We start from the raw sequence: 26,769 nt of genomic DNA on the forward strand, positions 1-26,769 counted from the left end.
AATTTCTCAGCTGCCGGAGAGACAGAGAAAAACAAATTTATTGAAGCCCCAGTCAATGAACTCCAGGAGAGAATTCTGTCTCCCCCGTCACCCCTGCCGGTGATACTCAAAAAATTCCAATTCAAAAGTTGAAGAACGCTAAGAGAAATTAGCAGTCGCGTTACATTCCTAGCGGTAGTTTTACTGCAACAGTGATTTCGGCACGCACAAAACCTGAAAGGCTTTAGGAAACACCCCTAGACTAACGTTACAGGATAGCTTACCAGCAGGACAAGCAGTAGTGGTTGTAGTTGTACTAACAGTTTACTGTCGCAAAGTGTATGAGGCCATAATATGTCGTACGCTACTGCTTACCAGACGTATTTATATGGCAAAATAAATATTAGACCTCGTTCAGTGTTGCCTCCTGATGCAATACTTTGCTGAACACAACGGCGATCACAGAAGACCATTGGACATAACATTAGAAATTGTCCTTCTCATGTTCACAACAAGTGTCTGTGTTCTTGCATTATTTGTTTACTCGCCTAAAGCGTTCTTGTACAGCTTCGGTATATTGCTGTTCACCAATTCTTCCTTGTCGCGAATATGTTTCATTTTAGGTAACCTCCGCTTGACAGTCTTCGTGTGCCACACGAGGACCTGTGAAAAAAAAAGGAAAATTATGGCTATTACACACTTCCTAGTGATGACTTCTCAGCCACTCACCAGAGCGGGCCTGAAATACCAGTTATCAGTGATAATCGTTTTTCAGTGCCTTAACACGGTGCAAAGCACTGTCTATATCATGAGCGTGGCTTTTTGTAGCGTGGCTTTTTGGGCTTGTTGGTACATAGTTCCAATAAACTGTAGCACAGCAAAAGCCGAGGACACAAGAGACGACAGACGAACACCACGAGCGCTGTCATGGATGTATGCATTTATCGGCCCGCTTCCGTTCAGGGAAGTACGAAGGCCATTCGCGAAAAATGTCCTTGTAATCTTACAAAAACTACATGGGATATAAAAAAATGCCTCATAATTCGGAAAAATGCTAGGGAACTTTCCAATATATGGATTTCTTGGGTGTACACAAAGAATTTCGAGATCTATGGGTTACTGAAACTGCCGTACACTTGACTACGGTCCTCCGTTCTCAGTTACGCGCTATGCCAAATACAGTTAAAGACAGATGGCGTAGCAGTAGCGGTTTCGCTCTTCTTGCTGGCCTCAAGTTTCACCTGTCGCTACTTCGGGCTTTGGCGCTGCCGTGGGTGCCCTCGGTTCTATTACGAAGCAGATCCCTGCAGCAGAACGGTGCCTGGCATGCGACTTCAGCTAATGGCGTCACCTTTCAGACGATTGTGCAACTCTCCTGTTCGCACGCTGGCCCTAAGTTTCTCTCGTATCGCCTCCAGGTGAGCAGCAGAACGAGTCGTGAGCGAGAGGAGCAGGAGAACCGAGGCAGAGAAGTTGGCACGCAAACGAAGGTGAGGTCGTTTCCGGAGTCAAGCAGATAAACTCATGACTCGTGTTGGTGGGGAATCAGCTAAGCAGAAGACATTCGCGGAAATGAATGAAGCGCAGATGAAAGTGCGGAAAGAGCTTGCCGCCGAAACATCCTGACGGCTGCCAGGCCACAGAATTGCGTCACAAGCGTCCGACTTCAGTTATTATATAAGCTGGATAAAAGCGATTGCCGACAGGATTACTCAATGCTATTCTCACCTGTTGCTCGTAAGAACTTATATCTCAGTAATACGTGTTGGGGGCTAGTTGGCGCGTATTTCCAGAAAAGGGTTGTAGCGCCGAAAAGGACCACACACAGCAAGTGATAAGGGAATGGCGCAACTTCCAACTGTTTATTCACCTTGAAGGCGGATGAATATAAACAAAACATTCAAGAGGGAGAGCGTACAACCCTCGCGCGCATATGTGCTTCTTGCTATCCCTCTTGGCTGTTTTCTTTATATTCATTACAAAAATTATTGTGGGACCATAAAAAGAACGAAAAACAGTGTCCCTCCCCATGCCACTAAGTATAACGGGCTTACGGTGAGTAAACAGTTGAAAGTTGCGTCTGTCCCGTCTCGCTTGCTGTGTGTTGTCCTTTCCGGCGCTATAAAACTCTTTCCTGGAAACTTGAGGCCGGAGCATAGGCAGCCAAATGCAAACCGAAGTTCGCGGCAGTTGCCGACCGTTAAATGCGTGCCTACATTGTCTCTGGCCCTCCATATATCGCCAGTGAGCCCAGCTGTTGTCTTTCTTAAAGCGTAGCTGTTAATCTCTCCACCTCCCTCCCCCCCCTCACCTTGTCGTCTTAGTATATGGCTCGCGCTCACTCCTCATCACGTGATTACGCGCAGCTCTTTCGCCGCGATCAGGTCACCAGCCCGTACACGCAGTCAGTGCATCGTGCAACATTCGCCGTCATCGGACGGGGCGAGTGGTTGCAAGAAGCCAAACGCTTCAAAATTATCTCTTACATCATATGGTTGCGTATGCCAGAAAAATTCGGATATTACCAGAATCAGCGAACCTACAACTAAGGACTGGGAGGTGGCACTGTCCAGCTCACACCCTGAAGACCAGCTTTTACTGGTGAACCGGGCAGGAACGGCGACACAAGCCAATGGGCTCCTGGAATAATGGTTAAATAACGCAGTGCGAAAAGACAAGGACCAACGAAGAAGTGGACAGGAGGACGTCCTTGTTTGTCCTTGTCTTTTCGCGCTGCATTCTTTAACCATGATCACTGACCAGCAAGCCCAAACAGCCACTTTAGTCCTGGAATAAGGGCCCAACCCAGCTAACCTGGATTTATTCTGTTCATTAAATGTTTTTTCACAAACACATACCTCTCAGACCCTTCACGAGTGTCTGTGCAAGAACTGCAAAGCAGTTATGAGAGGAGGAGGAGCGGCAGCAATCACACATCATATAGACGCCTGGATCGTGCCGAGAAGTTACTAGGGAAGGGTCCAAAGAGGCACGGTTAAGGCACTTGGTAATCCGTAATTACAGCACACCTGTTTTGATTTCCCAGCACTATTACAATTTATAGGTGAACGCAATCGTAAACCCACCGCCTACGCAGAAGCGCAGCGCCGATATCCAGCTGTAACAGCCCCTTTAATAGTCCAGCTTAATTCAATGCATACAAGGGAAATCTGCACTGTGAAGTATTCTGCATGCCATCTTGATTAGATCAGTTGAAAAAGCTACATACTGCCCCGGACAGGCGGTTGTCCTGGGTTGGCTTCCCAGACCACGACGAATTTCTCTTCAAATATTAAGATTGTGAGAAATTCGTGCAGATTTCCTTTGTAGCCGTACGGTCGCGCTGACGCGAATGCTACTTTGGCATTACTAGAGGCCGCATTTTTAGGCACTAAAAAGCACGTTTTGGGCGCCATAAATAGGCGGTTAAAACTGCATTTTACGCACCTAACGGAGATAAATAGGCACTATATACTTTATCAAAAGTGCAGACAGTTCCGAACTTCAGAGCGTAATATCTGCCGTAAAATAAAACAAAAACACAGCAAGAATGATTTGGGACCTTAAGCAGGGTGCAAACATTAGAAGCCGTTTTTTTTAAGGCTATCGCGCAAATTTTCGTACAATACACATGCTTCAGCAGAGCAAAAGGGATTATTACCAAATCTTTTAAAACACTTTGGTCTACCTCGAAACAACCAATTCGCTTGTCATGTACAAAAGTAAAAGCAATGAACACCTTAACAGCAGGCCATGTATTTAGAAATTGATGGAAACACTGTCAATTCAAAGCATCTGACAAATGAGTTCAGTCTTCGCTCACACTGGAATTGAACTTATTTATTGCAGGCATACACGAGGCTTCAACATTAATAAATATATTCTCATTTGTAGCGCCATCTGGTCAACAACCACTTTAACAGCCAAAGTCATGAATAAGCTGCCACGATAAAATGGCACAAATTAGGAAAAAGCTTGCTGCACCTACGCAGCCGGCGTCGGTGCAGTGTTCACCGCAGCCAACTGACGAGGTCATTTAATGTTGCCACGTGTGTGTTCTACTCAAAACCGAAATGGATTCGAAAGCAAACGGAATCTGAAAGCAAAACCACAGCGTATTTCAGGCCCCTTTTCTGTAAAATAGGGCATTTTAGGCACCGACGTCGGAAATAGGCATTTATAGGCACTGACTCCCAAAATAGGCAATTATAGGCAATATAAAAAGAGTATTAAACATATTGTCAACACCTAATTCTGGCTCATATGTAAAAATGGTACGCCTACGAAGCGTTGAAAAAAATAGGCATTTGCCTAAAATCCGGTCTCTAGTCATTACTGTTGAAGGGAATACTTGAGCTTGCACGAAAAAAAAACATGAATAAAAGCACTACATCTGCATTCAAACTCAGAAGTCATCCACGAATGCTGTGTCTAATAACTAAACGCATTACTGTGTATCGCAATCGTGCTGAGAGTTCCTTTTAATCAGTCGCTGCTCGATTTAAATGTGTCTGTATGCTTTGAAGAAAGCGCACACCTCTCTAAACTGAACGCGCTCGTGCGCGTCATGTGAATGAGCTGGGATGTGTACGTCCTGCTGTCACAGATACGATCTAATCACGCGCCAATTTCTCGTATGATACTCTACACAGTGATCCTGCTCAGTCCAATACAAAGTAGCCATCTACACTGCGTCGACTACAGCATGTCAGCTGTTAGTAGTTCGAGAACATTTGATATTAATGCCGGCTTCATTTGCAGTGCCTGTTTGCTTTCTTCATAGAAACAAAGCCGACAGCTCTCGTCGCACGAATGCGATGGGAGAAATGCACGCCTTGTGTCAGTCGCGTTTCTTGTTCGGCGGTGAGCATCGCCAGCAGTTCGGGAAGAAGAACATTCAAGATGTCACTCCGTGAAGGCGATTGCACTAACCTTGGATAGCGATCAGAGCGGGACGCGAGAGAGTGCGTACCTCAGTGCAGTTGCTGGCGAGCGGCTCGAATTCATAGCGGTCCACGCCGAGGCTGGTGAGAAATTCCGTCTCCAGCATGCCCTGCTTGTGGGGCATGTGGAGGTCCTCAGCGGCGAGCACGAGCTCAAGGTTGATGGCGAACCCGGCCATGTCCACAGGAAAGACGCGACTGGTCGGGAGGTAAGAGTCATGGAATCCAACCACACGACCCTCGGGCGACACCACGGGTGAGCTGATGCCGAAGTCGCCTATCAGCCCCACCGGAAGCACGCCCACGGCGTGAATCCGCGTCATCTAAAGCAGAAATCGTATCAGTGCACGAGTCAGAAAGCTCACACAGTTTAATTCGGGCGCGTGAACTGTTTCCTAATTCTCACACGTCAACACTAAGCCTTACTAAGCGTAGACAGCAGGTCTATTTGGGGACCGGTTACATGTTTCCGCCTTTCCGGCGCATGAAACACGCGGAAAAAAGAATGGACACCACGGACGCCAGTGGATGAAAACGCGGTCACAATATTTGACAACGACACGTGAAAGATATAACCTTAAGAGCTTTAAAAAATGTTCGTTTGATAGCCCCATCCTGTTCTGGAAGGCCATGTACCCCGCGCCCTCATTCCTATTTTTCCTCTCCACGTGAGTTTATCGCGCTAGAAACCTGATCAGTTTTACATCTTGCGTATTCTACACACACTCTGCTGGAGAATAATTGAAGAGACTTCGTTATCCTGCGGCACTACAGCCTTATAAGCAACATGTCACAACGAGGTGACCGATAACTCTGAACATAATATTGCCCAGAATGCTACGCGTTCTCATCACCCCGGCCACAAATCAGTGAAATTGTTTATTTGAAGGATTACGAAACACACCAACCCATGGAAAGGCACATTTAAGCACTACCGCTGAGAAGCATGCGTTGAAAGTTGTATATTGAATATTGTTCTTGTTTGCAACGAAAGCACTAGATAGGAACCCCCCAACTCCCATAGAATCGCGCCGCAGTGCACGCAAACTCCAGCAGACGTCATCTCTCCATGGAGCGAAAGAATCGGGCCCACCACGTACAGTCGCAGGTGTGTTTTTCCGAGTCGCTCTCCTTACAGTTAAGAGCCCGAGACACACGCTACAAACTACGCAATCCAAGGAGACAGAAGTTGACCTTTAAGCTCACCTGTGAGAATATGCTATGGTCGTACGAATTGTCGTCGTCGGCGAAGTACAGAACCCCAGGCAATGTGGCGTTGGCGCGCAGCCAGGCCAGCGCCTTCATCCGCTGGGTGACTCCCCTGCCTTTCCGACGCGGCCGATACTCGGCTGGAGTTCTCGCCGCGAGTTGGACGCCAGGCAAGCCAGAGCGACGAATTATGCGACGAACCTGCAAGTCCCATTCGCATATTGTGCGGCAGCATGAATACAGCATGTAGCCATCGCAGGTTACCGCCCACGACCTGCAGTTCGTGCGCACGTTCCTGTTCTGCTGAAGAGCAGTGTACTGTGTGCCAGGGAGCCATGTGATGCAAATGCAAGGGGCTAATGCTAAACGCGGGAGCAATTACACTCATGCAGAAGTTCAATTTATTTATTTAAATTCTAATTTGTTTATTTATACAGTTTGTTTGTTTGTTTGTTTGTTTGTTTTGTTTGTTCGTTTGTTTGTTTGTTTGTTTGTTTGTTTGTTTGTTTGTTTGTTTGTTTGTTTGTTTGTTTGTTTGTTTGTTTGTTTGTTTGTTTGTTTGTTTGTTTGTTTGTTTGTTTGTTTGTTTGTTTGTTTGTTTGTTTGTTTGTTTGTTTGATCGACAGCGCCTGACCACGCCACTCCACTCCAACCGCACCCCTCTCCTGATCATCGTTCGAATTAAATGGCGTCATTACATAGCCTTGTCACATCATCCATTTCTAATGTCATTCAACGACTAATTCCATTTGCTTATACTCGCTGCAGTGACTAAGAGACTGGCGTTCAGCTGCTGAATTCAAAGGTCAAGGGTTCGATCGCGGCCGCAGCGGCCGATGGCAACAAAAGACGAAATCGCCCGTGCGCTGTGCCATACCAACGCACGTTAGGAACCCCAGGGGGTCTAGCTAATCTAGGGTCCTTCACTGCGGCGTACCTCAATGTCCACGTGTCGCTTCGGGACGTTAAACTCCAGTTCCCCCTTTTTTTTGTTGCTGTTTGCATACAGCTTGCTCTGAAAATCCTGTCACATTTACAACAGTGTCCCTTAAACTTTGATATATAAATTATCTGAAGATGGTTTATGGTTTATGGGGGTTTCGACGTCCCAAAGCGACTAAGGCTATGAGAGACGGCGTAGTGAAGGGCTCCGGAAATTTCGACCACCCGGGGTTCTTTAACATATAAATTAAGGCTTTTTAATGGAGGCTGCAGCATGGCCGGAGCTTTAATATAAATATACAAGGATTCCGCTAGGTGGCGCCGCCCTGGTTAGCTGGCTGCCTACCGCGCTCTGCTTTAACCTGCCCCTGGCCTGGTCCAGGGCCTCGCCCGCCCCTGGATTTACACTCCATCGCTTCAGGAAGGCTCCCGGAGCACGTGAAAACCATCGGCATCACGGCCCGCTGCCGAACTGGCCCTCCAAGCGTCTCCAAAACTGTGAAGCGGCGCGGCGCCTCGCTAAACCTAACGCGCCGCGCCTCCACCGCCGCAATGCAGCGTCTGACCAAGCCCCTGCAGCCCAGACCCACCGATGCCGCCACCGCGGGTCCTGTTCCAACCACGTCGACAGCCGTCTCTCAAACGGGTACGTTCAACGCCGCCCACGCAACCGATCACATTCCTGCCGCACTGCACGCCTTGAGCGACGCTGGGAGCACCGGATCGACGGCCGCGGCGCAGCCGGCAGCGTTCGTCGGCGGCGCAGCGTCCACACCTAGCCAACTCCACGCTACAAGGGACGCCAAGGGCTTCGGGGCCATAGACGCGTCGCAGCCGGCTGCGTTCGTCGCCGCCGCTGGAGCCGCTGCACCTACTCCAGCCAAAGGTCCCACTGACACCAAGACCTCAAGCCCGACACCCGCGTCGCACACTGAGACTCCGGCTGAGGACTCAGACATGGACCTTACGACGTCCCCGGCAGACGACACTCCTTCCCAGGAAATCGGCTGGACCACCATCGGTGCAAACTGTAAGCCTGCCACCGCAGCCCGACCCCGCGCCGAGCTCATCACAGTTGCCATCCAGCTTCCCCCTGGAACCCTCACCCCCAAGCTACCTCTCTACGACGTACTCGCCGCAGTCGCCTCCGCTGCTCAACTTTCCTCGAAGACCAGTGCCGACATCACCCTTCAGGCCAAGCCAGCCCAAAGCCTTGTGTTTCTAAAGACTCATTCTCCTCTCACCGCCCACCTCCTACTCTCTGTCACGCATCTTCAGATTCATGGTAAGCCTGTCACCATCAAAACTTACACCCCCCATCCTCCCATCTCATGCCTCGGCGTCATCCATAACGTCGGGGGCCACTTCACTCCTGATGACCTCATGCATGACCTGGAATCTTTCAAAACAGATATTCTCGCTGCTCGCATGATGGGATCCACTCAATCAGTGCTCATAACGTTCGCTGGCACCGTCATCCCCCACTTTGTTTATTTCAAACGCGTTGCCTTCCGGTGCCGTCCTCATAAACCTAAGCCTCCCACCTGCACCCGTTGTCTCACTCTAGGCCATCGCGCCCACCAGTGCCCCCAGCACAGCGTTCCGGCCAAGTGCCGTCGCTGTGCTGCTCCTCTACCCGCTGACCCTTCCGCTCATGTGTGTGCCCAGCCCTGGTGCGTTCATTGCCAGGTGAACACCCACCCCTCCCTCGACCCCACTTGCCCCTTCATCCTTGCTAAGCAACGCGAGTGTGCTAAAGCTGCATACCTCCGACGCCTAGCTTTGCGCCGGGCCACTCAACCCACCAACCCTCCCTCCTCCTCCTCCTCCTCCTCCTCCTCCTCTAATCATGAATCTCCATCATCTCCGATCACGTCACCACCAGGCTCCTATGCCGCCATAGTTAAAGGATCCTCGGTGCCAGCGTCCCTCTCTTCCACTACACCACCCTCTCCATCCTTGACTGACGAGAACCGCTCCTTCGACCTCCGGCTCGCAATGCTGGAACGCCAGCAGCGAGAGCAGCAGCGCATTTCCCACGATCTACAACAGCAGATACATGCCTTGACTCAAACCCTCCAGACAACCACCTCCTCTCTTACCTCCCAGCTTAGCAAGCTAAATGAGCACCTTGCCACGTTCACCACTCCTTCCTCCAGCGCCCAGGTCGCCCCTTTGGCTGACCTTGTAGAAACCACCACACAGGCACATCACACTCGCTTGGTTCAGCTGGAAACTTCGGTTCTCCAGATCCTTACCACCCTCCAAGCACAATCAAAGCAATTGGAATCCTTTGCATCTATGCTTCAATCCGTCCATGAGTCACTGCCCCCGGCAAAAAAGAAGGAACGCGTACCATCGCGTTCCTCTCCTCTATCATAATGGCGTTTGGCGAGGACCTCGAGATTGTGCAGTGGAACTGCCGAAATCTTTGTCACAATAAGACCCCCCTCCACCAGTATCTACTCACCCGCCCCTCCCTACCTCATTTTCTCCTTCTCCAGGAGACCCGGACGGCCCGCAATGTCCCAGGCTACCGCGCCTACCATGCCACTACGGCCACACCACTTGCGTCTATTTATGTACGCAGTGACGTGCTCGTAGAGCAAATTGACATCCCCTCCACCCTCCTTAAATATTTAGTTGGTGTGGTTTATTACCACCCTTCTTCCCGCATCTCACTCGTCCTTTTGTCTTTTTACAACCCCCCTGTCACTTCCTCTTTATTCTCTGCTCTGGGCAAATTCCTTCACTCTCTTTCTTCTACCTCCCATCTCCTCTTTGGTGGTGACTTTAATGCCCCTCACACACTCTGGGGCTACCCACAAACCCTCAAACCCGGCCGCCTCCTCCATTGTCTGGCCCAGGAACGCCACCTCACCCTTCTTAATACTCCTGGCTCTCCTACTCGAGCGGGCACTGCCTCACAACGCCCTACGACACCCGACCTCACTTTCTCTCGGGGTTCACTTTCCTTTCACTGGCAGGTGACAGCCGAAACTCTTCTAAGTGACCACTTTCTCATCCATATCACCACCTCTCTCTCCCACATCCCTCGCTGTCATCCGATTATTCACACTGACTGGCATGCTTTTCGCACTAATCTCGCCTCCGACTCCTTTCAATCCTACGACGACTGGACGTCGCGCATCTCTGCAGCGCTCACGTCCAGTAGCCGTCGCGTTCGCTCTCGTTACCCAATCCAAGACCCAGATCCTCACCTTCTCCGTTTATGGCGTCGCCGTAAACGTCTTCAACGCTCCTTTCGCTCCCAACCACACAATGCCCAACTTTCCTCCCGGATCACTGCTTTGCGGGCCGAGATCGTCGCCCACTGCGCCTCCCTCGAGCACTCTCGTTGGAGTGCTCTTTGTGACCGTCTTGACTCTGCATTGCACTCGCGATCCACATGGTCTCTCTTCAAATCCCTCCTTGGCACTAAGCCTGCCCTTGCTCCCACTCTAGCTAAAGCCCTCACTCAAGGAACTCCCTCCGATGTTTTTGATCAGCTCGCCTCTCTCTATCTCCCGCCCCCTCTGGCACCCTCCTACCCGGTGTACTGCGGTGGACCTAACCCCGATCTGGACCAATCCTTCACTCTCCGGGAGCTCGAATCGGCTCTGGCTGCTAATGCTACACGCTCGGCTCCCGGTGAGGATGCCATTACATACACCACACTTCGCAACCTTCCTGACTGCGCCAAAGAATTCCTCCTTAAAACCTACAATGATGCATGGGACAGCGGCTGCCTGCCCAGCTCCTGGACCTCCTCCCTCATTTCTATGATTCCAAAGCCGGGCAAGCCTCCCTCTCTCTCTAACCTCCGCCCAATCTCCCTGACATCATGTGTTGGTAAGACCCTTGAGCGAATGGCCCTGACTCGCCTCTCTAATTTTCTCGAGACGAGGGAGTTCTTCCCTCATTCTCTCATCGGCTTCCGACGCCACGTCTGTGCACAGGACATGTTTCTGGTTCTCCAGCACACGTTTCTGTCACCTACCCCCACTCAAATTCACGCCCTTGTGACCGTCGATGTTCGCAAAGCCTTCGACGGTGTTTGCCACGACCACATCCTTTCCCAACTCGCCTCCCTAGACTGTGGCTCCCGCATGTACTGTTATATCCGCTCATTCCTCTCTAAACGTGTCGCTCGCTTTCGAGTCGACACCTATCTGTCCGACCCCCACAACCTCACCCGAGGCACTCCTCAAGGTGCGGTTCTCTCTCCTACCCTTTTCAATCTTGCTATGGCCCCTCTCGCCTCCCAGCTAGCTGAAATTCCCGACCTGCATCATATATTTTACGCCGATGACATCACTCTCTGGTGTTCATCTGGATCTCCCGGTCACGTACAGGACACCCTGCAACGTGGCCTAGATCTCATCGACTCCTTTCTCACCACCGCTGGCCTCTCTCCTGCTCCTGAGAAATCCGAGCTTCTCCTTCTCAGCCATTCCTCCTACCAGCGCTCACACAACCACTTCGTCTCTCTCCACCTTTCTGGCTCTCCCATTCCTGTCGTCACACAGTGCAAAGTTCTTGGCTTCCCTTTGCATGCGGCTAAGAATGTGCAATCCCTTCACCGCGCTGTCACCACCTGCCACTCTGTAACTCACCTCCTGCGGCGCGTGGTCACTCGACGCTCAGGTCTCCACGAGGCTCACGCGTGCCGAGTTGCCCACGCGCTGGCCCTCAACAAGGTCTTGTACTTTGCACCCTACGCTTCCTTCACTCAGACTCAACTTAACGCTCTCGAGACTGCTCTTGTGGGCCTCTACAAGGCAGCTCTCAACCTTCCTATCACTACCTCTACCACTAAGCTCTTTGCCACAGGCCTCTTCCATCCTCTTCGTTCTCTTCTCAGTCTCCATCGTGACTCGCAGCTTGCCCGGCTTTCCCTTACCCGTCAGGGTCAGTGGTTATTGACTCAAGCGGGTATCTCGCCCATTCCAATCTCCCCGTTTACCTCTCCCATTCCCACCCCCGCCCCCAATCTTCGTATCCTTCCCCTCCCGACCAACATGTCCCCCGTCCTGCACGCCGGACGTCGTCATGCGGCCGCACAGCACCATTCCCCTCTCTTTGATACCCAGGGTGTAGCTTACACGGATGCCTCCTTCGTGGCTCCTCGAGGTTCCTGCGGCTACGCCCTGTACCATCCACACCTCCCTGCTCCTGAAACCCACACCAGCGGGCCGTATCTACACCCTCCAGACGCATTGTCCCTCGAGGTCCTCGCCATTGCGCATGCCCTCCAGTCATTTTCCCTCCTTCCCTCTCTCCAAGAGTACACAGTCTATTCGGACTCACAAGCCGCTATACACCACATACTGAAACGCACCCTGACCCCTTCTCTCCAACAGGAGGTCGAACGAGCGGTCTCCGCACTGCAGCCTTCCATCGTTTTCCTCCGCTGGGTCCCTGGGCATTCAGGGATTGACGGCAATGAGCTGGCCCATCAGCTCGCCCGCGACACACTTTTCCGTGCACCGTTGATCCCCTGGCCCAAGCCCTCGGAGGACGGTGGGAGACTCACCCTTCGCCGCACCATAAAAGAGGTCTACCTTGAGCTCCGCCTCGACAAACGCCTTTACCCTCCCCCTCATCCATCACTCACGGTGCCGGAGTCTCGCCTTCTTCGGCACATTCAGATGAATGCAGTTATCACCCCGTCCCGCCTCTTCCTCTATCGCTATCGATCGGACCCTTCCTGTCCCAACTGCCCCTGTATCTATGCGGACCTGGCCCATTGCCTATTCTATTGCCCGGCTGCTCAGCAGTCGGGTTCCTTCCCCCCACCCTCTCTATCCATCACCACCTGGCTCGACTGGCTTGGCGCTGAAGGGGAAGAAGAACAGCGGCTTCTGGTCGCCCAGGCGGTCGAAATGCTCGGCCTGTAAATTATGGTTGATTAAAAGTCTTTTACTACTACTACTACAAGCAAGCAATGTCTCTAGCATCTGACATGAAGAAATTATTACCAGACGTAATGGCAGTGATGTAGATAAAAACTCTCAGTCTGCGGTGGCAGTTACAAACCTCAAGAGCATAAATCAAGGCAATGATAACATGACGAACTTTTGATTTGATATAATACAGTAATTAAAAAATACAAATCACACAAACTGCCCCATAATTTGCCAAGCTAGGCGTGTTACTATCATGTTGCAAGTCCTTCGAGTTTCGTGTTTACCTAATAATTACTGATTGCCCCAGTCTGCTACTGTTAAAGGTATGCACAGTAACGTGTCTAATAAATACACACTCAGTCAGGTGGCTTATATTTTTTTCTTATAATGCCGGATGCTGAAAATGGCGCGCATCGGTTACCGTCGGTCTTAAGTGCGTTATTAAATAGACGAGAGTGCAACCTTTGCTTGTTGCTGTGATCTCATTGCTTATTGTCGACACCGTTCATAAGATCACTAGGGGATTGAAGACATGGTACTTATTAAAAATTTCCGTCGCCTTTGTCGTATGTCTTCCGATTTACTTATTCATTGCTTTGTACACGTCAACTAGCAGGTTATGCCAGATTTTAAAACGATGACCACCACAGATGTGTTGGTGGTAAGTAAAAGTTGAAATGAAGCGTATCCTCTGTTCCATTTTAATGTCAAAGAGGAGGCTTTGGATCGTATCTATGATTAGGTTGACGTGAAACAACATTAACTAGGACTTTACTTGGAGGCTCAAGTTAGCTTAGTGTAGAATTTCGCAAGAGAAGAATTGCAACTTTGCTTTGTGTTTGTCGCAGTCGTACATACCGCTTTGTGCCAACTTTACTGCAATTTTTTATTCCCCACGCAGGTCCTCTATTTCTCCTATCGAGTTGCTTATGATATTGACAGGGAGTTCTTCAGCGAATTCATGTGCGTTGTAATTGCGGAGGACCCAAATTAGCCTCCGGCAATGCCTGTAAAAAGTGGCTCAGTTAAAATCGCTCTCCGTCCTCCTTTCTCTGGAGGACATGAAGCTTGGCAGTTCGACCTGGCCGTGAGATTGTTGTTCTTTAAGATACATTGCCCCATTTCGACGGACAAAGCGATATCACTCAACTGAATTCAATTCACGTTTATATTCAACATTTCACAATGTTGACGGTCTCCCATGCAAAAAGCTGTAGCAACAGCTTGACGAGGCCTGGGAGCCAGCGGCAGCCAGTAGTGCCTGCAGTACAAAAAAATTCTGTACAAGAATTCTATTCCTACACTTAAAAAAAAAGTCACGACAGTTACAATGCGATGCCCATTAAACCCATTCCCTGAGGGAGCGAACTTGAAGCAGAACGGCCCCTCAAGGCAGCCAGGTGCAGTAGTGGCTAGGCTAAGGGCTCCTTATAATACACGCACAAAAGTATCCAACAATATTTGAATGAAACTTTTGCCTCTTGTTCGCCCAAGAGGAGGAGAGAAAGTCTGGAGGCCTTTTGTTCGAGGGTTCGTTTCCGGCGCTACAAGGGCCTCTGGGGCTCATCCGTGTCTATGGCATCTTCGCTGAGGGGACGCTCACCAGTGCCGAAGGGTGGTCGGCATCCTCGACGACGATCCAGAAGATGCGCGCGTCGGCAAGAAGGAGCGCCTGAGACACCCTCACCAGGTCGGGGGCCTGAGTGCCCCGGCGATAGGTGGGCGTCACCACGTACAGTGTTGGGCCCCCTCTCCCCAATGGTCCACCGCCGTTCCCGTCAAGGAACTCTGCAATGTTCCACGCCGACGGTAAAGGTGCATGAAATCGTGCAAACGAAAGACTTTCTCAAAGAAATGGCGAAAATTTCCGGTCTCCACCTTTTCGGGGTCAATGTGAGATTGTACCAGTCACGGCTGTATTACATTCGTGCACTGCGGACAAAGATGTTTCGCTTTTGCGTCCGTCACGTGCTCAGAATATTGGCACCGCTGTCGTGTTTGAGCACCGACCTCCTCTTCAAAAACTACTCGGTGGGGGATAAGCAGTGCATCCCACTGGAATTCCAGTAGCGATGGGAGGGCTCGGGAAACAAGCTTTTTTTTTTCTGGTCAATTTCGCGAGACATGGAAAACTCAAAAATCAACTGAGGATGGTTTGCTGGCCCGAAACAAATATAGTGGACAAGGCCAACATTCCAAGTGTAATGGACAGCTGAGTCAAAGAAAAGCGAAAAAGCGCTTTTCATGCGGTCTTATGGTTCAGCTGCAAAATATTTCAGAGTTTAGCTGTGACACTATGCTTACTCGCCAGTTATCAAAACAAGCTTAAACTATTGCGGCCTGAATGTATTCTCGTATTGAGCCTTTCGCCTTCCGTTCTAATCGAGTTAACACAATAAAGAGGCATCCTAACCACGCATTTGTGGCATGGTAGCCTCTAAGCTGCCTATGTAAAACCAAAACAGTGCACAACTAACCGAGCTGGAGCCAAGATGATATAAGATGTGTCGCAACGTTCTGTTCCCCACCAGTACGTGACTGTACATGGGGGACATCTTAAAACTGAACTCGCTATCACTTAAGAAAGGACAAAATATTTGCTTCCTCTAAGAAAAAACTCATGCAGTCCTTTCCAGCCGTCAAAACATTAGGATATTTCTGTTTTTCATTTCCAGAACAATTCATAAACACTAACTGCAAAGCATGATTATGAAGACAAAGAAGACTGGATGTCGATGAGAACACTTTCTTGCGTTTCAAAGGAAACATAATCTACTTGAAAGTTTCTTTTTGTACCTGGTCACGCGTTTCGGCTCCTTAACTCCTTGCAGCAGTATTATCCTCACTCATACTTGAGACAGAAGCAAGTAAGGTACGCTAGGCAGGAGGAGGAGGAAAAAGAAGAACTTTATTAAAAAGAAAGGGAGTCGTGTCAGAGCTTATGACTGGGACCCTCATTCTAGGGCTGCACAGGGTCTAGCTCCCCTGCGGACCTGTTGTATTACGGCCCGTTGGTACTCCAGGTTATCGCTGGTCAGCAGCGCTTCCCACCGCTCAAATTACGTGTTTTCCGTCTGTCAAGTGTTTGTTATCGTGAGGGTGTGGGGCCAAACCAAACACACTACGCTAGGGAAACAACCGAGCATTCAGGCGTGGCGTATAGCTGGCTCACGATCGCCGATCGCCAATTTGTAGCTTCCAATGTGCACGCATTGCCTGTAACTACATGGCAAACTCTTTTCAGTGTCAGTCTCCCATATCGCCTTTCAAATCTCTACAGTTATCATCACCATCATCAACCTGACTGCGCCCACTGCAGGGCAAAGGCCTCGCCCATGTCTCTCCAATTCACCCTCTCCTTTGCCAGTTGCGGCCATCGTATACATGCAAACTTCTTCATCTCATCCGCCCACCTAACATTCTGCCGGCCCCTGCTACGCTTGCCGCCTCTTGGAATCCACTGCATCACTCTTAAGGACCAACGTTTATCTTGCCTTCGCATAACATGCCCTGCCCAAGCCCATTTCTTCCTGTTAATTTCCAATAGGATCGAACCCGCGTCTTTCGGGTCAGCACCCGAGCACCATATCACCTCTGTGAACATAAATTTTCAAAGCAGTGTATAGGATAAGGCCCCACGCAGCCACCAGAAAGGTCATCACAACCGCCAGTTGATCAGTAAGAGAGTATACCGAATGCGCAAAGCTACCGAACTCCAAGCCAACGGCCAAGCTCATGGCTCTAGGAGTACATAATACCCTCAAAGAGATGTGGGAAGCACAATGGCTCTCACAACTCAATAGGCTCGCACTCACAACACCCGGCAGAGAACTGCTCGAGAAGATCCATGTTAATCAGCCCTATACAATTGACCAAAGGGAAGAGGTCCCACGCGATGTGAGAAAACGCATCAACGTGCACCCCATTCCGCGGAATATGCATCCCGCATATAACATCGAGAGGAGGAAGGCAAGAGGGGAAGCCCTGCAGAAGAAATGGGACAAGCAGACTAACACCCTTTACGTGGACGCAGCAGGACCACAGAATGGAGTCACGACTATTGTAGTCTCAACGCCTTCAGGGTCGATGGTGAACTGCGCCTCGGTGAAAACATCTAACCCCACCCACGCAGAGGAGGCAGCTATTGCATTAGCTGTAGCATCTAACCCCAACGCCGTTGTGCTCACTGATTCCCAGAACGCCTGTCTCAACTTCAGTTACGGATTAATTCATAAGTCAGGGTTGTCATTGCTGACTAAGCATCCACCCAACCAAGCCTCAATCATCTGGTTTCCCGGTCACCTGGAACTACCAGGAGGAAACGAAGCCGCTCACAGGCATGCCCGAGCTCTTCTATACCGGGCGTCTCCCCCTGATGACCATGAAGGGTGCCGTGACCTGATAGGTTTAGCAGTGTATGCTGACAATCTCGCGCCATACAGAACAGCCATAAAGGAGTACCCAACACCACACAAATCCCTCAATAAGTTAGAAGAGAACACCCTTAGGAGACTACAAACCAACACATACCCAACACCAGCTAAATTACACCTGTGGTACCCTACACTATACTCTCCGCAGTGCCCACACTGTGGAGAGGTAGCTAACCTCTACCATATGGTGTGGGCATGCCAATTTAATCCCTTACTTGACCCCATTCCCAACCCCTCGGAGGAGCAGTGGGAGGCTATTCTGCTCAGCGATGATCCTGACCGTCAGCACTGGCTGGTGGGGAGGGCCACCGCAGCAGCAGCAGCCAATGGACTACCGGACTAGGCGGCCCACCCACATGTACTGAAAATACTGAATAAATAATGATGTTTTCAATCAATCGATCAATCAATCAATGCCTTTCTTGTTCGTGCCTTATCACCGTGTCATCTACAACCTCCAGGCGTCTCCAGCCTTGCGAGTTCCCTGACAGCCACACCAATCGGAACCGCAATACACACACATACACTTACCGCAAAGAAGCAGTGGGACGAGAACAGCAGCTGCCGCGCATGCGTAGATGGCCGCCCGCAGAGTGCACCGGAAGCGCCACCATGGCATGTCTGCGGCGGAAGACGGCGAAGCAAACACTGTAACATGTGTGAGAGCGTTGCTCACGGCCTGGAGCAATCAGAACGTGACTGGCCACGGAGTTCTTGCGTGACCACAAGTCATGAACAAGCAAGAAAACCTCACCCTCCAAGAGTTACAAGAAGCTTCGGTGAGAGATTTACAGCTCCAAATATACTTCAACCATATGGAAGTTCCTACCACAATGCGCGCATCTCTACTGAAACGTTCCAATGAACGGCGCGCACGCAATAGTGTGAATACGGAGTCCATATGAAATGAAAAATATGCGGAAATCCTTGTGCTTTCAACATAATTTCAGCATGTTTTCTATCTTCTCCGTACATTTGCATATAACCTGCATATAATGTGCATGACATCGTAAGGAATGCGTACGAATTCCTACTTTTCCGCATGTGTTGTCCTTATATGTTTTTTGTGTTCCGCACTGTGCGCGTAATAGCCACACGAAAGCCAGCACATTTATGGGAACGGCCAAGGAGAACTTCTCACGATTGGTGATCCAGTCTCGCCTGGAAGACATGACTGCCAAAAAAAAAAGAGACATGGTTACACCTACAATGCTATTATTCATGCTTTTGAACAAAATCATCCAGTCTTAGGCATTTTTGTTGACTTTTCTAAAGCTTTTGATATACCTACTATGCACGGCTTTTGTTTAAAATTGAGCGATACGGCCTCCGGGGTACAATACTCTCACTTCAAGCATCCTACCTCAGATGCCAGTAGCAGGATGTTAGGATAAATAACCAGAAGTCATCAGTCAGACCAATTAAAGCGGGCGTTCTCCAAGGCAGTATCCTTGGCCACCTTTTTCTTAACCTATATGATATTGACATTGTTAGCACGTGTGGGAGTGCTAAATTTTTTATGAATGCAGATGACATAGCTCTGCTGTTTTCTCCAAGAACGGTACGGGCATAATTAGCAATTCAAACGTGTCTTTAATTGTTTTGAAAAACTGGTCACTTACGGACCATCTTAAAATTAATAAGACTGAAACAAATGTGTTTTTTCGTCCCAAATATAAAGTTCTTACTTTTGTGCGTGATCTGCATTTCGGCTCCGAACTAACTGATGCTGTAGAAAGCCTTCATGTGTTCGGCGTCCATTTTACGATTCCTTGAGCTGGGATCACCATGTAACCGGAGTAATAACAAAGCTTTTTCGTATCACCGGCATTACAAATAGGCATAAGCGTAATTTCCATGTAGTGTAAAACTTCTGCTGTATCAATCTGTATTCCTATCACGCCTGAATTACTGACAGCTTGTGTGTAGCAACTAGCACTCCATTTAATAAGTACAAGATTTATCTGCTTCAGAAAAAATTTTTGCGTGCAATATGTATCCAAGGTTTCTTCGCCCACAGCCGAGCTTTTCGATCTGTATAGTACAGTATGACCTTTACCGCTTAAGACTGCTTGACGCATACAAAACTGACCTAGTTAAGAATATCAACTACCTCCGCCACTTACCATATCTGCGTATTAACACTCGCCGATTTCACAGCACACACCCAGAACACTAGTATGTTTCAACATTTCGTACTGCATATGGCATACCAAGTATTAAAAACATATTTCCACCTAATTTGAACACACTCAACGCTGTTGATGTGAACAAACCTGAAATTTCGCACAAATCACTCTTAAAACTGATCGCACTCCTGTAACTACACTGAAACTGCTCCACCACTGATGATTTTTTCTTTGTTTTCGAGTATATATTTTGCATTCTTTTTTTTTCAGTGCCGTAGCACCTATAGTGGCCATTCCCCGCTTTTAGCATTTGTTTGTTTGAATGTTTGTCGTTTTGCCTGTTTGTATATTTGTTCGAAGCCTGTTCTGTGGTCCGTTGCCCACCACGCGGTGGGCAGGTGACCAGCCTGTCCACCGTGTGAGGTGGCAGCCCAATTAATCGTGAGAGGCTGCTCGGGAAGAGCATCCTGGATCGCAATCCAACCCGTACAAATGGAGTCCCACCAATGGCAACTCCTGCCATAGAAGGGCAGTGAAAAGACTCCCAGGGGTCTATGAATGGAGAGAATGACCGATTCCGCATATATAGACATTAACGCATTATCACTAACCGAACAACTGCCATCCGTGAACACTGCATATCAAAAACGGAACCGAAGTGAAAACCAAACTGCTAGCGCACCTAATACGCATCTGGCCTAACTACGCAAATGGCCAATCATTTTTCTTCCTGCATTATCGTTCGCTGCCCCACAGTGTGGGTTGTCTGACTTGACTTGATCTTTGTATATTTTGTATCAAAGTACTAATTTTCATGCGTTGCTGTATGCTGCCACCCACTGTAGGGGTCGACGGACTCGTCAAGCAGTTCTCGCAGCTTTTATCCTCGGCCCTCCCGTAGTGGCACTAGGAAATAAACTCAAGTCAATGGCTTCGCGTGCGCCCACTATAGCCCCACAGATTCCCATTCTCATTATCGTATCAGATGAAAGCGGTAGTTCCCGGTTTCTGCATGATACGACGTAGGAAAGGTCAATGCCGATGCAAAATCCCTCTCAAGCTGTCTTTGTGACATTCTTTTAAGGAACAGTGCAAGAAAGGACACAGCTCAAGTGTCGTCGAGTTCATTTCTGCGCTGTTCCGTAAAAGATGAATTGCCAACAAGCCCTGTCTTCTGACGGAGCGTTCTAAAATGCTATGCACTATGTAACGGCTCGTCATAGAATGATTTTGCAAGCAGTGCAGCTGCGTTTCCTTTGCTTCTTGTTTAATACAGTTGTAGACAATGCAATCCTACAGCTGTTTCTAAGCTGGTGCCGGCTGGAATGTACTGAGAGCAGTGTTCTCATAAATAATGCCGCCGGAGGAAAAGATTATCGTTTCCGTTAGTGTTACTCATTATCGTTCCCGCAAGGCTGGCCGCACGCTCAAGTAGAAAGCTAATCAGGAAGTACCGCTCGTACACTTTATGGGAAGCATACCTCTCATCTGATCGAGTGTGCGAAGTGTCCAACGATTTATCTAAGATATGCATCTATGCGTTTATTAATTTGGAGGTTTGCGCAAATAAATATTGCTTGAAGTAACTGACGATGAAATTATGGGAACCTTCTGTGGTTCCGGCCTCGAGAGGTTTGCATCACATCCACCTGACCTCAACGTGACAGTGTGACGTGTGGTTCAGGTCAGGTCCCACTCTCATGCTCATGTGAGGTCGCTAACTCCCCCAATGAACGTGAAAGAAGTGAGTGGTTTCAACCTCAGTGTCATTGTATTGGAGGCTGTTGTCGAATATGCGAATGGTAAAACATAGACGAAGCTCGCCTCTATGCAAGCGCATTTTGTGTCGCTATCTTATCTTCTTTCGCAGCAGTCTAACGGTAATACAAACGCTGTTGAAAGCTCTGTTCCCTTGATGTGTTCACGGGGCTTCAACTGTGGCCATTTCAATAAAGTATGGGACCGAGACCTGGTGCTCTGCCACAACTAATGCACAGCTTTAGAGCACCGAAAACGCTGTCATCATGAGTGTTTCATACCTGAGGATTCTAGAATGCCTGCATTCAAGGCGCCGCATCATCGGCGAGAACTGCCAACCTCTGCGCTACAACGAGTTGTGCTCCGACCAACGACAGCGTATGTCGGAACATCACCCTCTGTAAGCTTCACTACTAAATTTCAGGGACTTCTTTCTTTGCACTGTGTTGATCCTGCTTTCACACCTGTAGAAGAATGAATTGACTACAACGCCCTCTGTAAACTACACTACTAATCTTCAGGGACTTCTTTCTTTGCACTGCGTTGATCCTTCTTTCACACCTGCGGAAGAATGAAATGACTACATCGCCCTCTATAAGCTTCACTACTAAACTTCAGGGACTTCTTTCCTTGCACTGCGTTGATCCTGCTTTCACACCTGCGGAAGAATGAATTCACTAAAGTGAAAGCGTACTATGCTGCCGATATGGAGACACGGAAATCAAAAATAACCTCGTCGCCCTTTTCTCTCGGACTAAAAATCCTGAATGGGCTGTCTGAGCCATTGACCAACGCCCTTGCCATCACCACCCTTTCCCGCTACCCTGCTGCTCCTCCCCCGCAGGGACAGCCCGCGTTATCATGTTGGGAGGACTGGGAGGTGGTGCTCTCGTCTCTGGACCCGACATCGCAGCTTGCTGCTCTGACTCGGGCTGCCGACGTCATGTGCCGACATGACCAATCTGGTGCAGTGCGGGACCGCGTAGTCACCCAAGGAGCCAGCGCGGTCTAAATTCACTTGCAGCAAATTAAGTTTTATTGCGAAAGCAATACTATTCGCACTTTCAAGCCTTCGCGTGACCTTGCCGCAGTTACGTTTGACCTTTAGCGAAGTGAATATGGGCGACCAACTAGCTCCTTCAAATAGCCCGGCTGCTGTTACACCGCGTCGCACACCTGTGCCGCTGTGACGTCATACCAGCTATAGATTATGGGCGACCAACTCGCTCCTTCAGAGAGCCCGGCTGCAGTTACGGTGTGTGTTTGCCGCGCTGCGCACCTGTGGCGCTACTGTCGCTGTGACGTCATACCAGCTGTTCTCAGTCGCAACAGCATCAAAAACAAAATATAAAAGAAAATTACCGAAGACGATTCGAGTCGTCGCGGAGCGGAGTCCGGTAGCCACCCGTGAGCTGTAGGCGCGGCGCACTGCATTCCAAGAGGCGGCCGGTAGCCACGCGTGACCTGCACACGCGACGTCCTTCAGTTGGAGGCGCTGCGCTTTTGCTTTCGCAACCTACCAGGCTTAACCAAAGCTATGCCCCCGCCAAATTTTTCTTTCCTTTCTTTCTTCTTTTCTTTCTTTCCTTCTTTCTTTCTTTCCCTCTTTCTTTCCTTCCTTCTTTCTTTCTTTCCTCTCTGTCTGTCTGTCTGTCGTCTATCTGTCTCTCTGCCCGTCTCTCTGTCTTTCTGTGAGCAATATTTTGATTAAGAAGGCTGTGTTACGAAATCTGTACGAAACATTAAACATATAGGTCATGATGACCGATCTGAGGATAGCATAGAAGCACCTGAAAGGCGTAAAGCGTCCATGTGCTAAAAAGCGTCTAGAGCGACAAGAAGATTCGCGGCACTGAAGCACGGGACCGGCGGAATTTCGAACACGACAGTGGTCTTTAAATCCTCGGAACTCAAACACTAAAGCAGCTGCGCCAAAAGCTGTCAGATACAAGAAAGAACTACCATACCGGCAAATAAGACAGTATGCGCGATTTCGTCTCCTTCCGATGAAAACAACCAGATCACCTTTCTCCTTCTAACAGAGCGATATGTGGAAAAGAACTTGCCTTGAATGCCCATATCCTTCCTTAGCTTCGAGTGAGGGGCATTAGCGAGTTTTATAATAGCGTTGAGGCAAATAGGGTGACCCTAACGGCATGCGCTTGGCGTTAGGGGACCGAGTTCACTTTTTCTTTCTATTGAATAGGGTCGCGGATGGCCGCTTTGCGTTGCTTGAATGCAGCGCCATGACGGCGGCAATGAGAAGCTTTCAGAACAAATAAGTTAATGTATATGCTGTATTTTTGCATTGTGTAAATAAAAAGGCACGCAAACTGTTGTAGTCACCAATTACTAAGGAAATGTGAAAAATGATGCAAATAATTCTTTTAGAATGCGGACATGTTCAATCCGAGCCAAGACTATCCACACAAGAAGCTGCCGCTGCTAACAGCCGATTGCCTCCGTGAGCGTGCCTGGCTTTGTTTTTGTGCATAAGTTCTGCGCTCGCTTTTTCTTTAGCTGTACAGGAAAAGCTTTTCAGGTTTTTTTTTTACTGTTTGCCACGTGCAGCGCCATCTCGGGCGGCACACGCAATGGTAACTCTCGCAAATTAAATTATTTTCAGTTTTATTTACGTCCGTGCGAATAAAATATACTGCGTAGATAAGAAAAGTGTGTTGTCGAGATGTCAATTCTTTGAGACTCGTTTTTGGGACCAAAACTGCAAACCTCTTTGTGGAGATCAGTAGTTCGAACCTCCCGCGCTTTGTGACGTCAATCGACGCGTACTTGCTAAGCCTAGCAGCTCTGCAAACACGGAAGCAATCTGAAAATTTGGTGTGTTTTATCGTTCAAATTTTGCGGTTCTCGCAACTTCAGCCAAAGCTAAAGCCTCGTGTGCCTGTAGTTTGCCGTGAGCGTGAGCCGCAGAGCAGCGGCAACGACGACTCGGTGATGAAGCGAGAGGGCCCGTTTCGAAGGGCGCCGCCATGTTGACCGAACGTAAAGCGGCTTTGGGGCGCACGCTATTTCGCCGATTTAGCGTTAGCGTGTCCCGCTCACCCAAACACCCAAGCGTTCTGAGCATGCGCAGTACCGTCCCGCTATTCCCTTATGACCCAAAGCGATAGGGTGACCCTGTACTAAAACTCTCTATTATATAATAAACTCAGCTAACAATGTACATGCACTGCGGTGTATTTATGATGAAGCAGCGACTGACGTAGGCAGCTTTTAAGTCTGATGTGTGACGCAACTTGAATACATTAAACTGCACACGCTGGCTGTTGAGAATTATTTTCTGCGAGAACTGACAATTTCTTACTGCGTACCGAGAACCGAGGTAACTGAGACCAATTAAGAAAAGTTTACGGCATTCTTGGACTTTCTAAAATAAACGCTTGGTGTACACAAGAAGAGAGATTACCGACAAGATATCGAAATAAATGAGGTTACAGAGAAGTTCTACGTCCATCACAAAGCCAATGCTCACCATCAGAAGCTTTTCTCGTTATCGCGTCAGGAACAATTTGAGGAGCCTGTTTTTTTTTCTCTGCTTTCCTGTAAATACATTTCTTGGAAATATGATAGCGTATTATCATAAAACGAGGACACAGAGATGTCTAAATGTAGCGGTCCATACTTTCAGCGCTCCCTGAAAACTTCCCCGAAGACTATTCGAATGAGAATTCAGGGGGCACTTTGAATGTGTAAAGTGCGACGAGGCGAAAGCGTTTTCCGCACCACTTTGCCTATGTGACACTGGTGACGACACCACCACGTCACTACCGCTAGTCTACCAAAGTGGTGCGGAAACCGCTTTCGCCTCTATGCACTTTACACAGTTTCGAAGGCGCCGCATATACATTCTAGTCAGGCCTGCGTCTCGTCGTGTCCGCGTACGCTTCGTGTTATGCCTGTAAACATTTGATGCTTACTCTACTCTCAGTTACGGGAGGGGCAGAGATATTGCGAAAGCAATACTACTCGCACTTCCACGCCTTCGCGTGACCCGTCCGCAGTTACGTTTGACCTTCAGCGGAGTGAATATCGAGTGCAACTCGCTCCTTCAGATACCCCGGCTGCAGTTACGCCGCGCCGCGCACCTGTGGCGCTACTGCCGCTGTGACGTCACACCAGCTGTAGATTATGGGCGACCAACTCGCTCCTTCAGAGAGCCCGCGTGCAGTTACCGTTTGTGTTTGCCGCTCTGCGCACCTGTGGGGCTACTGCTGCTGTGACGTCATACCAGCTGTAGATTGTTTTCTTTCTCTCAGTCGCAACAACATGAAAACATAATATTAAAAAAATTGCCGAAGACGCTTTGAGTCGTCGCGCAGCGGTGGTGGTAGTGAAAAACTTTAATACTCAAAGAGAGTTAGAGGGTCAGAAACCCCTGCTGCATGGTCGGTATCCTTGGTCCGGGACACCGCGCGACGAGGCCTGTCTAGCGCCCCCTTTACTAGAGCCCTTTAAGACTCCAGTGTGGAGCATTTGAGGAGGGCAGTCTCCCAAGCCTCTTCGGGTGGGGGAAGGTGAGGATTCTGAGTACATGCCCACACCGTGTGAAAGATATCGCACATCTCTCCACAGTGCGGGCAGCGCCCATCTGTGTTCGGATCGAAGTATTAAGCATGAAATGCTTTTAGCTCCCGTTGTCGGCAGTGTGGTGACGTCACGCCGAGAACATCTGGGCACCGTGCGAGACTCAAAGAGATTTGTTGTTGTTGTGACTGAGAGAAGGATGAAAAGGAAATTGCACGGGCCTGCTACTGGCTCTAGCCAAGCCACCACCGCTGCCAACGTGCAGATAGAGGAGAGGTAAGAGATCAGAGGAAAGAGAAAAAGGCAAGAAAAGACGCGCGTCGCAGCAACAACTGCGTCCGCCGTAGCGGACGCTGCTGAAAACATCAGATAAGCGGCCGAAGCCGCGCTCGCCGATGCGAGATCAGATACTCGGCAATCCTCTCTCAAAGAGATTTAACGAGACGAGACTCTCTAAGCCCTCCTACGCGACCGGCATGCAACGCCGGTTGGTCTCCAAACGAGTCACAAAAAATAACTGCTGCCAATGCATTCTCAATGTTTATCGACATATCAGTCGAGCTGTCGTTTGATAATGCCCGGAATTATAATTTCCGATTTCTAATAACGCGTGCAAAAAGCACATACATGCCACAATATTTAAGCATGAAATGCTTTACGGTCGGTTCGGGTGTCTACTGCGATGACAGAGAATTACTACTCCATTTCCTGTCCTCAAAAAGCGTCGCGTTCAAAGGACGAGGCATCACGCCGAACGGGTGGTGGCGTTCCGCGGACTGCCTGGCAGCGCTACAACACACTGTCGCGTTCCACTCCTAAAGGCGAAGCTTAAGCGTCATTAATTAGCAGTTTATTAGTATTTAGTCATTAATCAGTCATTACACACTAATCAGTAATTTGTCATTACTTCGTCATGAATTAT

The 26,769-nt window shown here is 49.2% G+C and overlaps 1 protein-coding gene across 1 annotated transcript; it reads right to left on the minus strand.

Moving 5' to 3' along the window:
• Positions 1 to 492: 492 nt before the first annotated feature.
• LOC149360800 (galactosylgalactosylxylosylprotein 3-beta-glucuronosyltransferase S-like) lies at positions 493 to 22,844 on the minus strand. The gene is made up of 6 exons (XM_089572514.1): positions 22,665 to 22,844; positions 17,947 to 18,036; positions 14,586 to 14,770; positions 6,129 to 6,332; positions 4,952 to 5,245; positions 493 to 642 (listed from the first exon to the last, which is right to left on the minus strand). The coding sequence occupies exons 2-6, from the start codon at positions 18,032 to 18,034 to the stop codon at positions 520 to 522; spliced, it is 894 nt and encodes a 297-aa protein (XP_089428640.1). The 5' UTR covers positions 18,035 to 18,036; positions 22,665 to 22,844; the 3' UTR covers positions 493 to 519.
• Between the last annotated feature and the right edge of the window lie 3,925 nt (positions 22,845 to 26,769).

The sequence above is a fragment of the Amblyomma mixtum genome, chromosome 2 (genome assembly GCF_055824585.1).
Source record: "Amblyomma mixtum isolate Tamu chromosome 2, ASM5582458v1, whole genome shotgun sequence".
Classification (NCBI taxonomy): Eukaryota; Metazoa; Arthropoda; class Arachnida; order Ixodida; family Ixodidae; genus Amblyomma; species Amblyomma mixtum.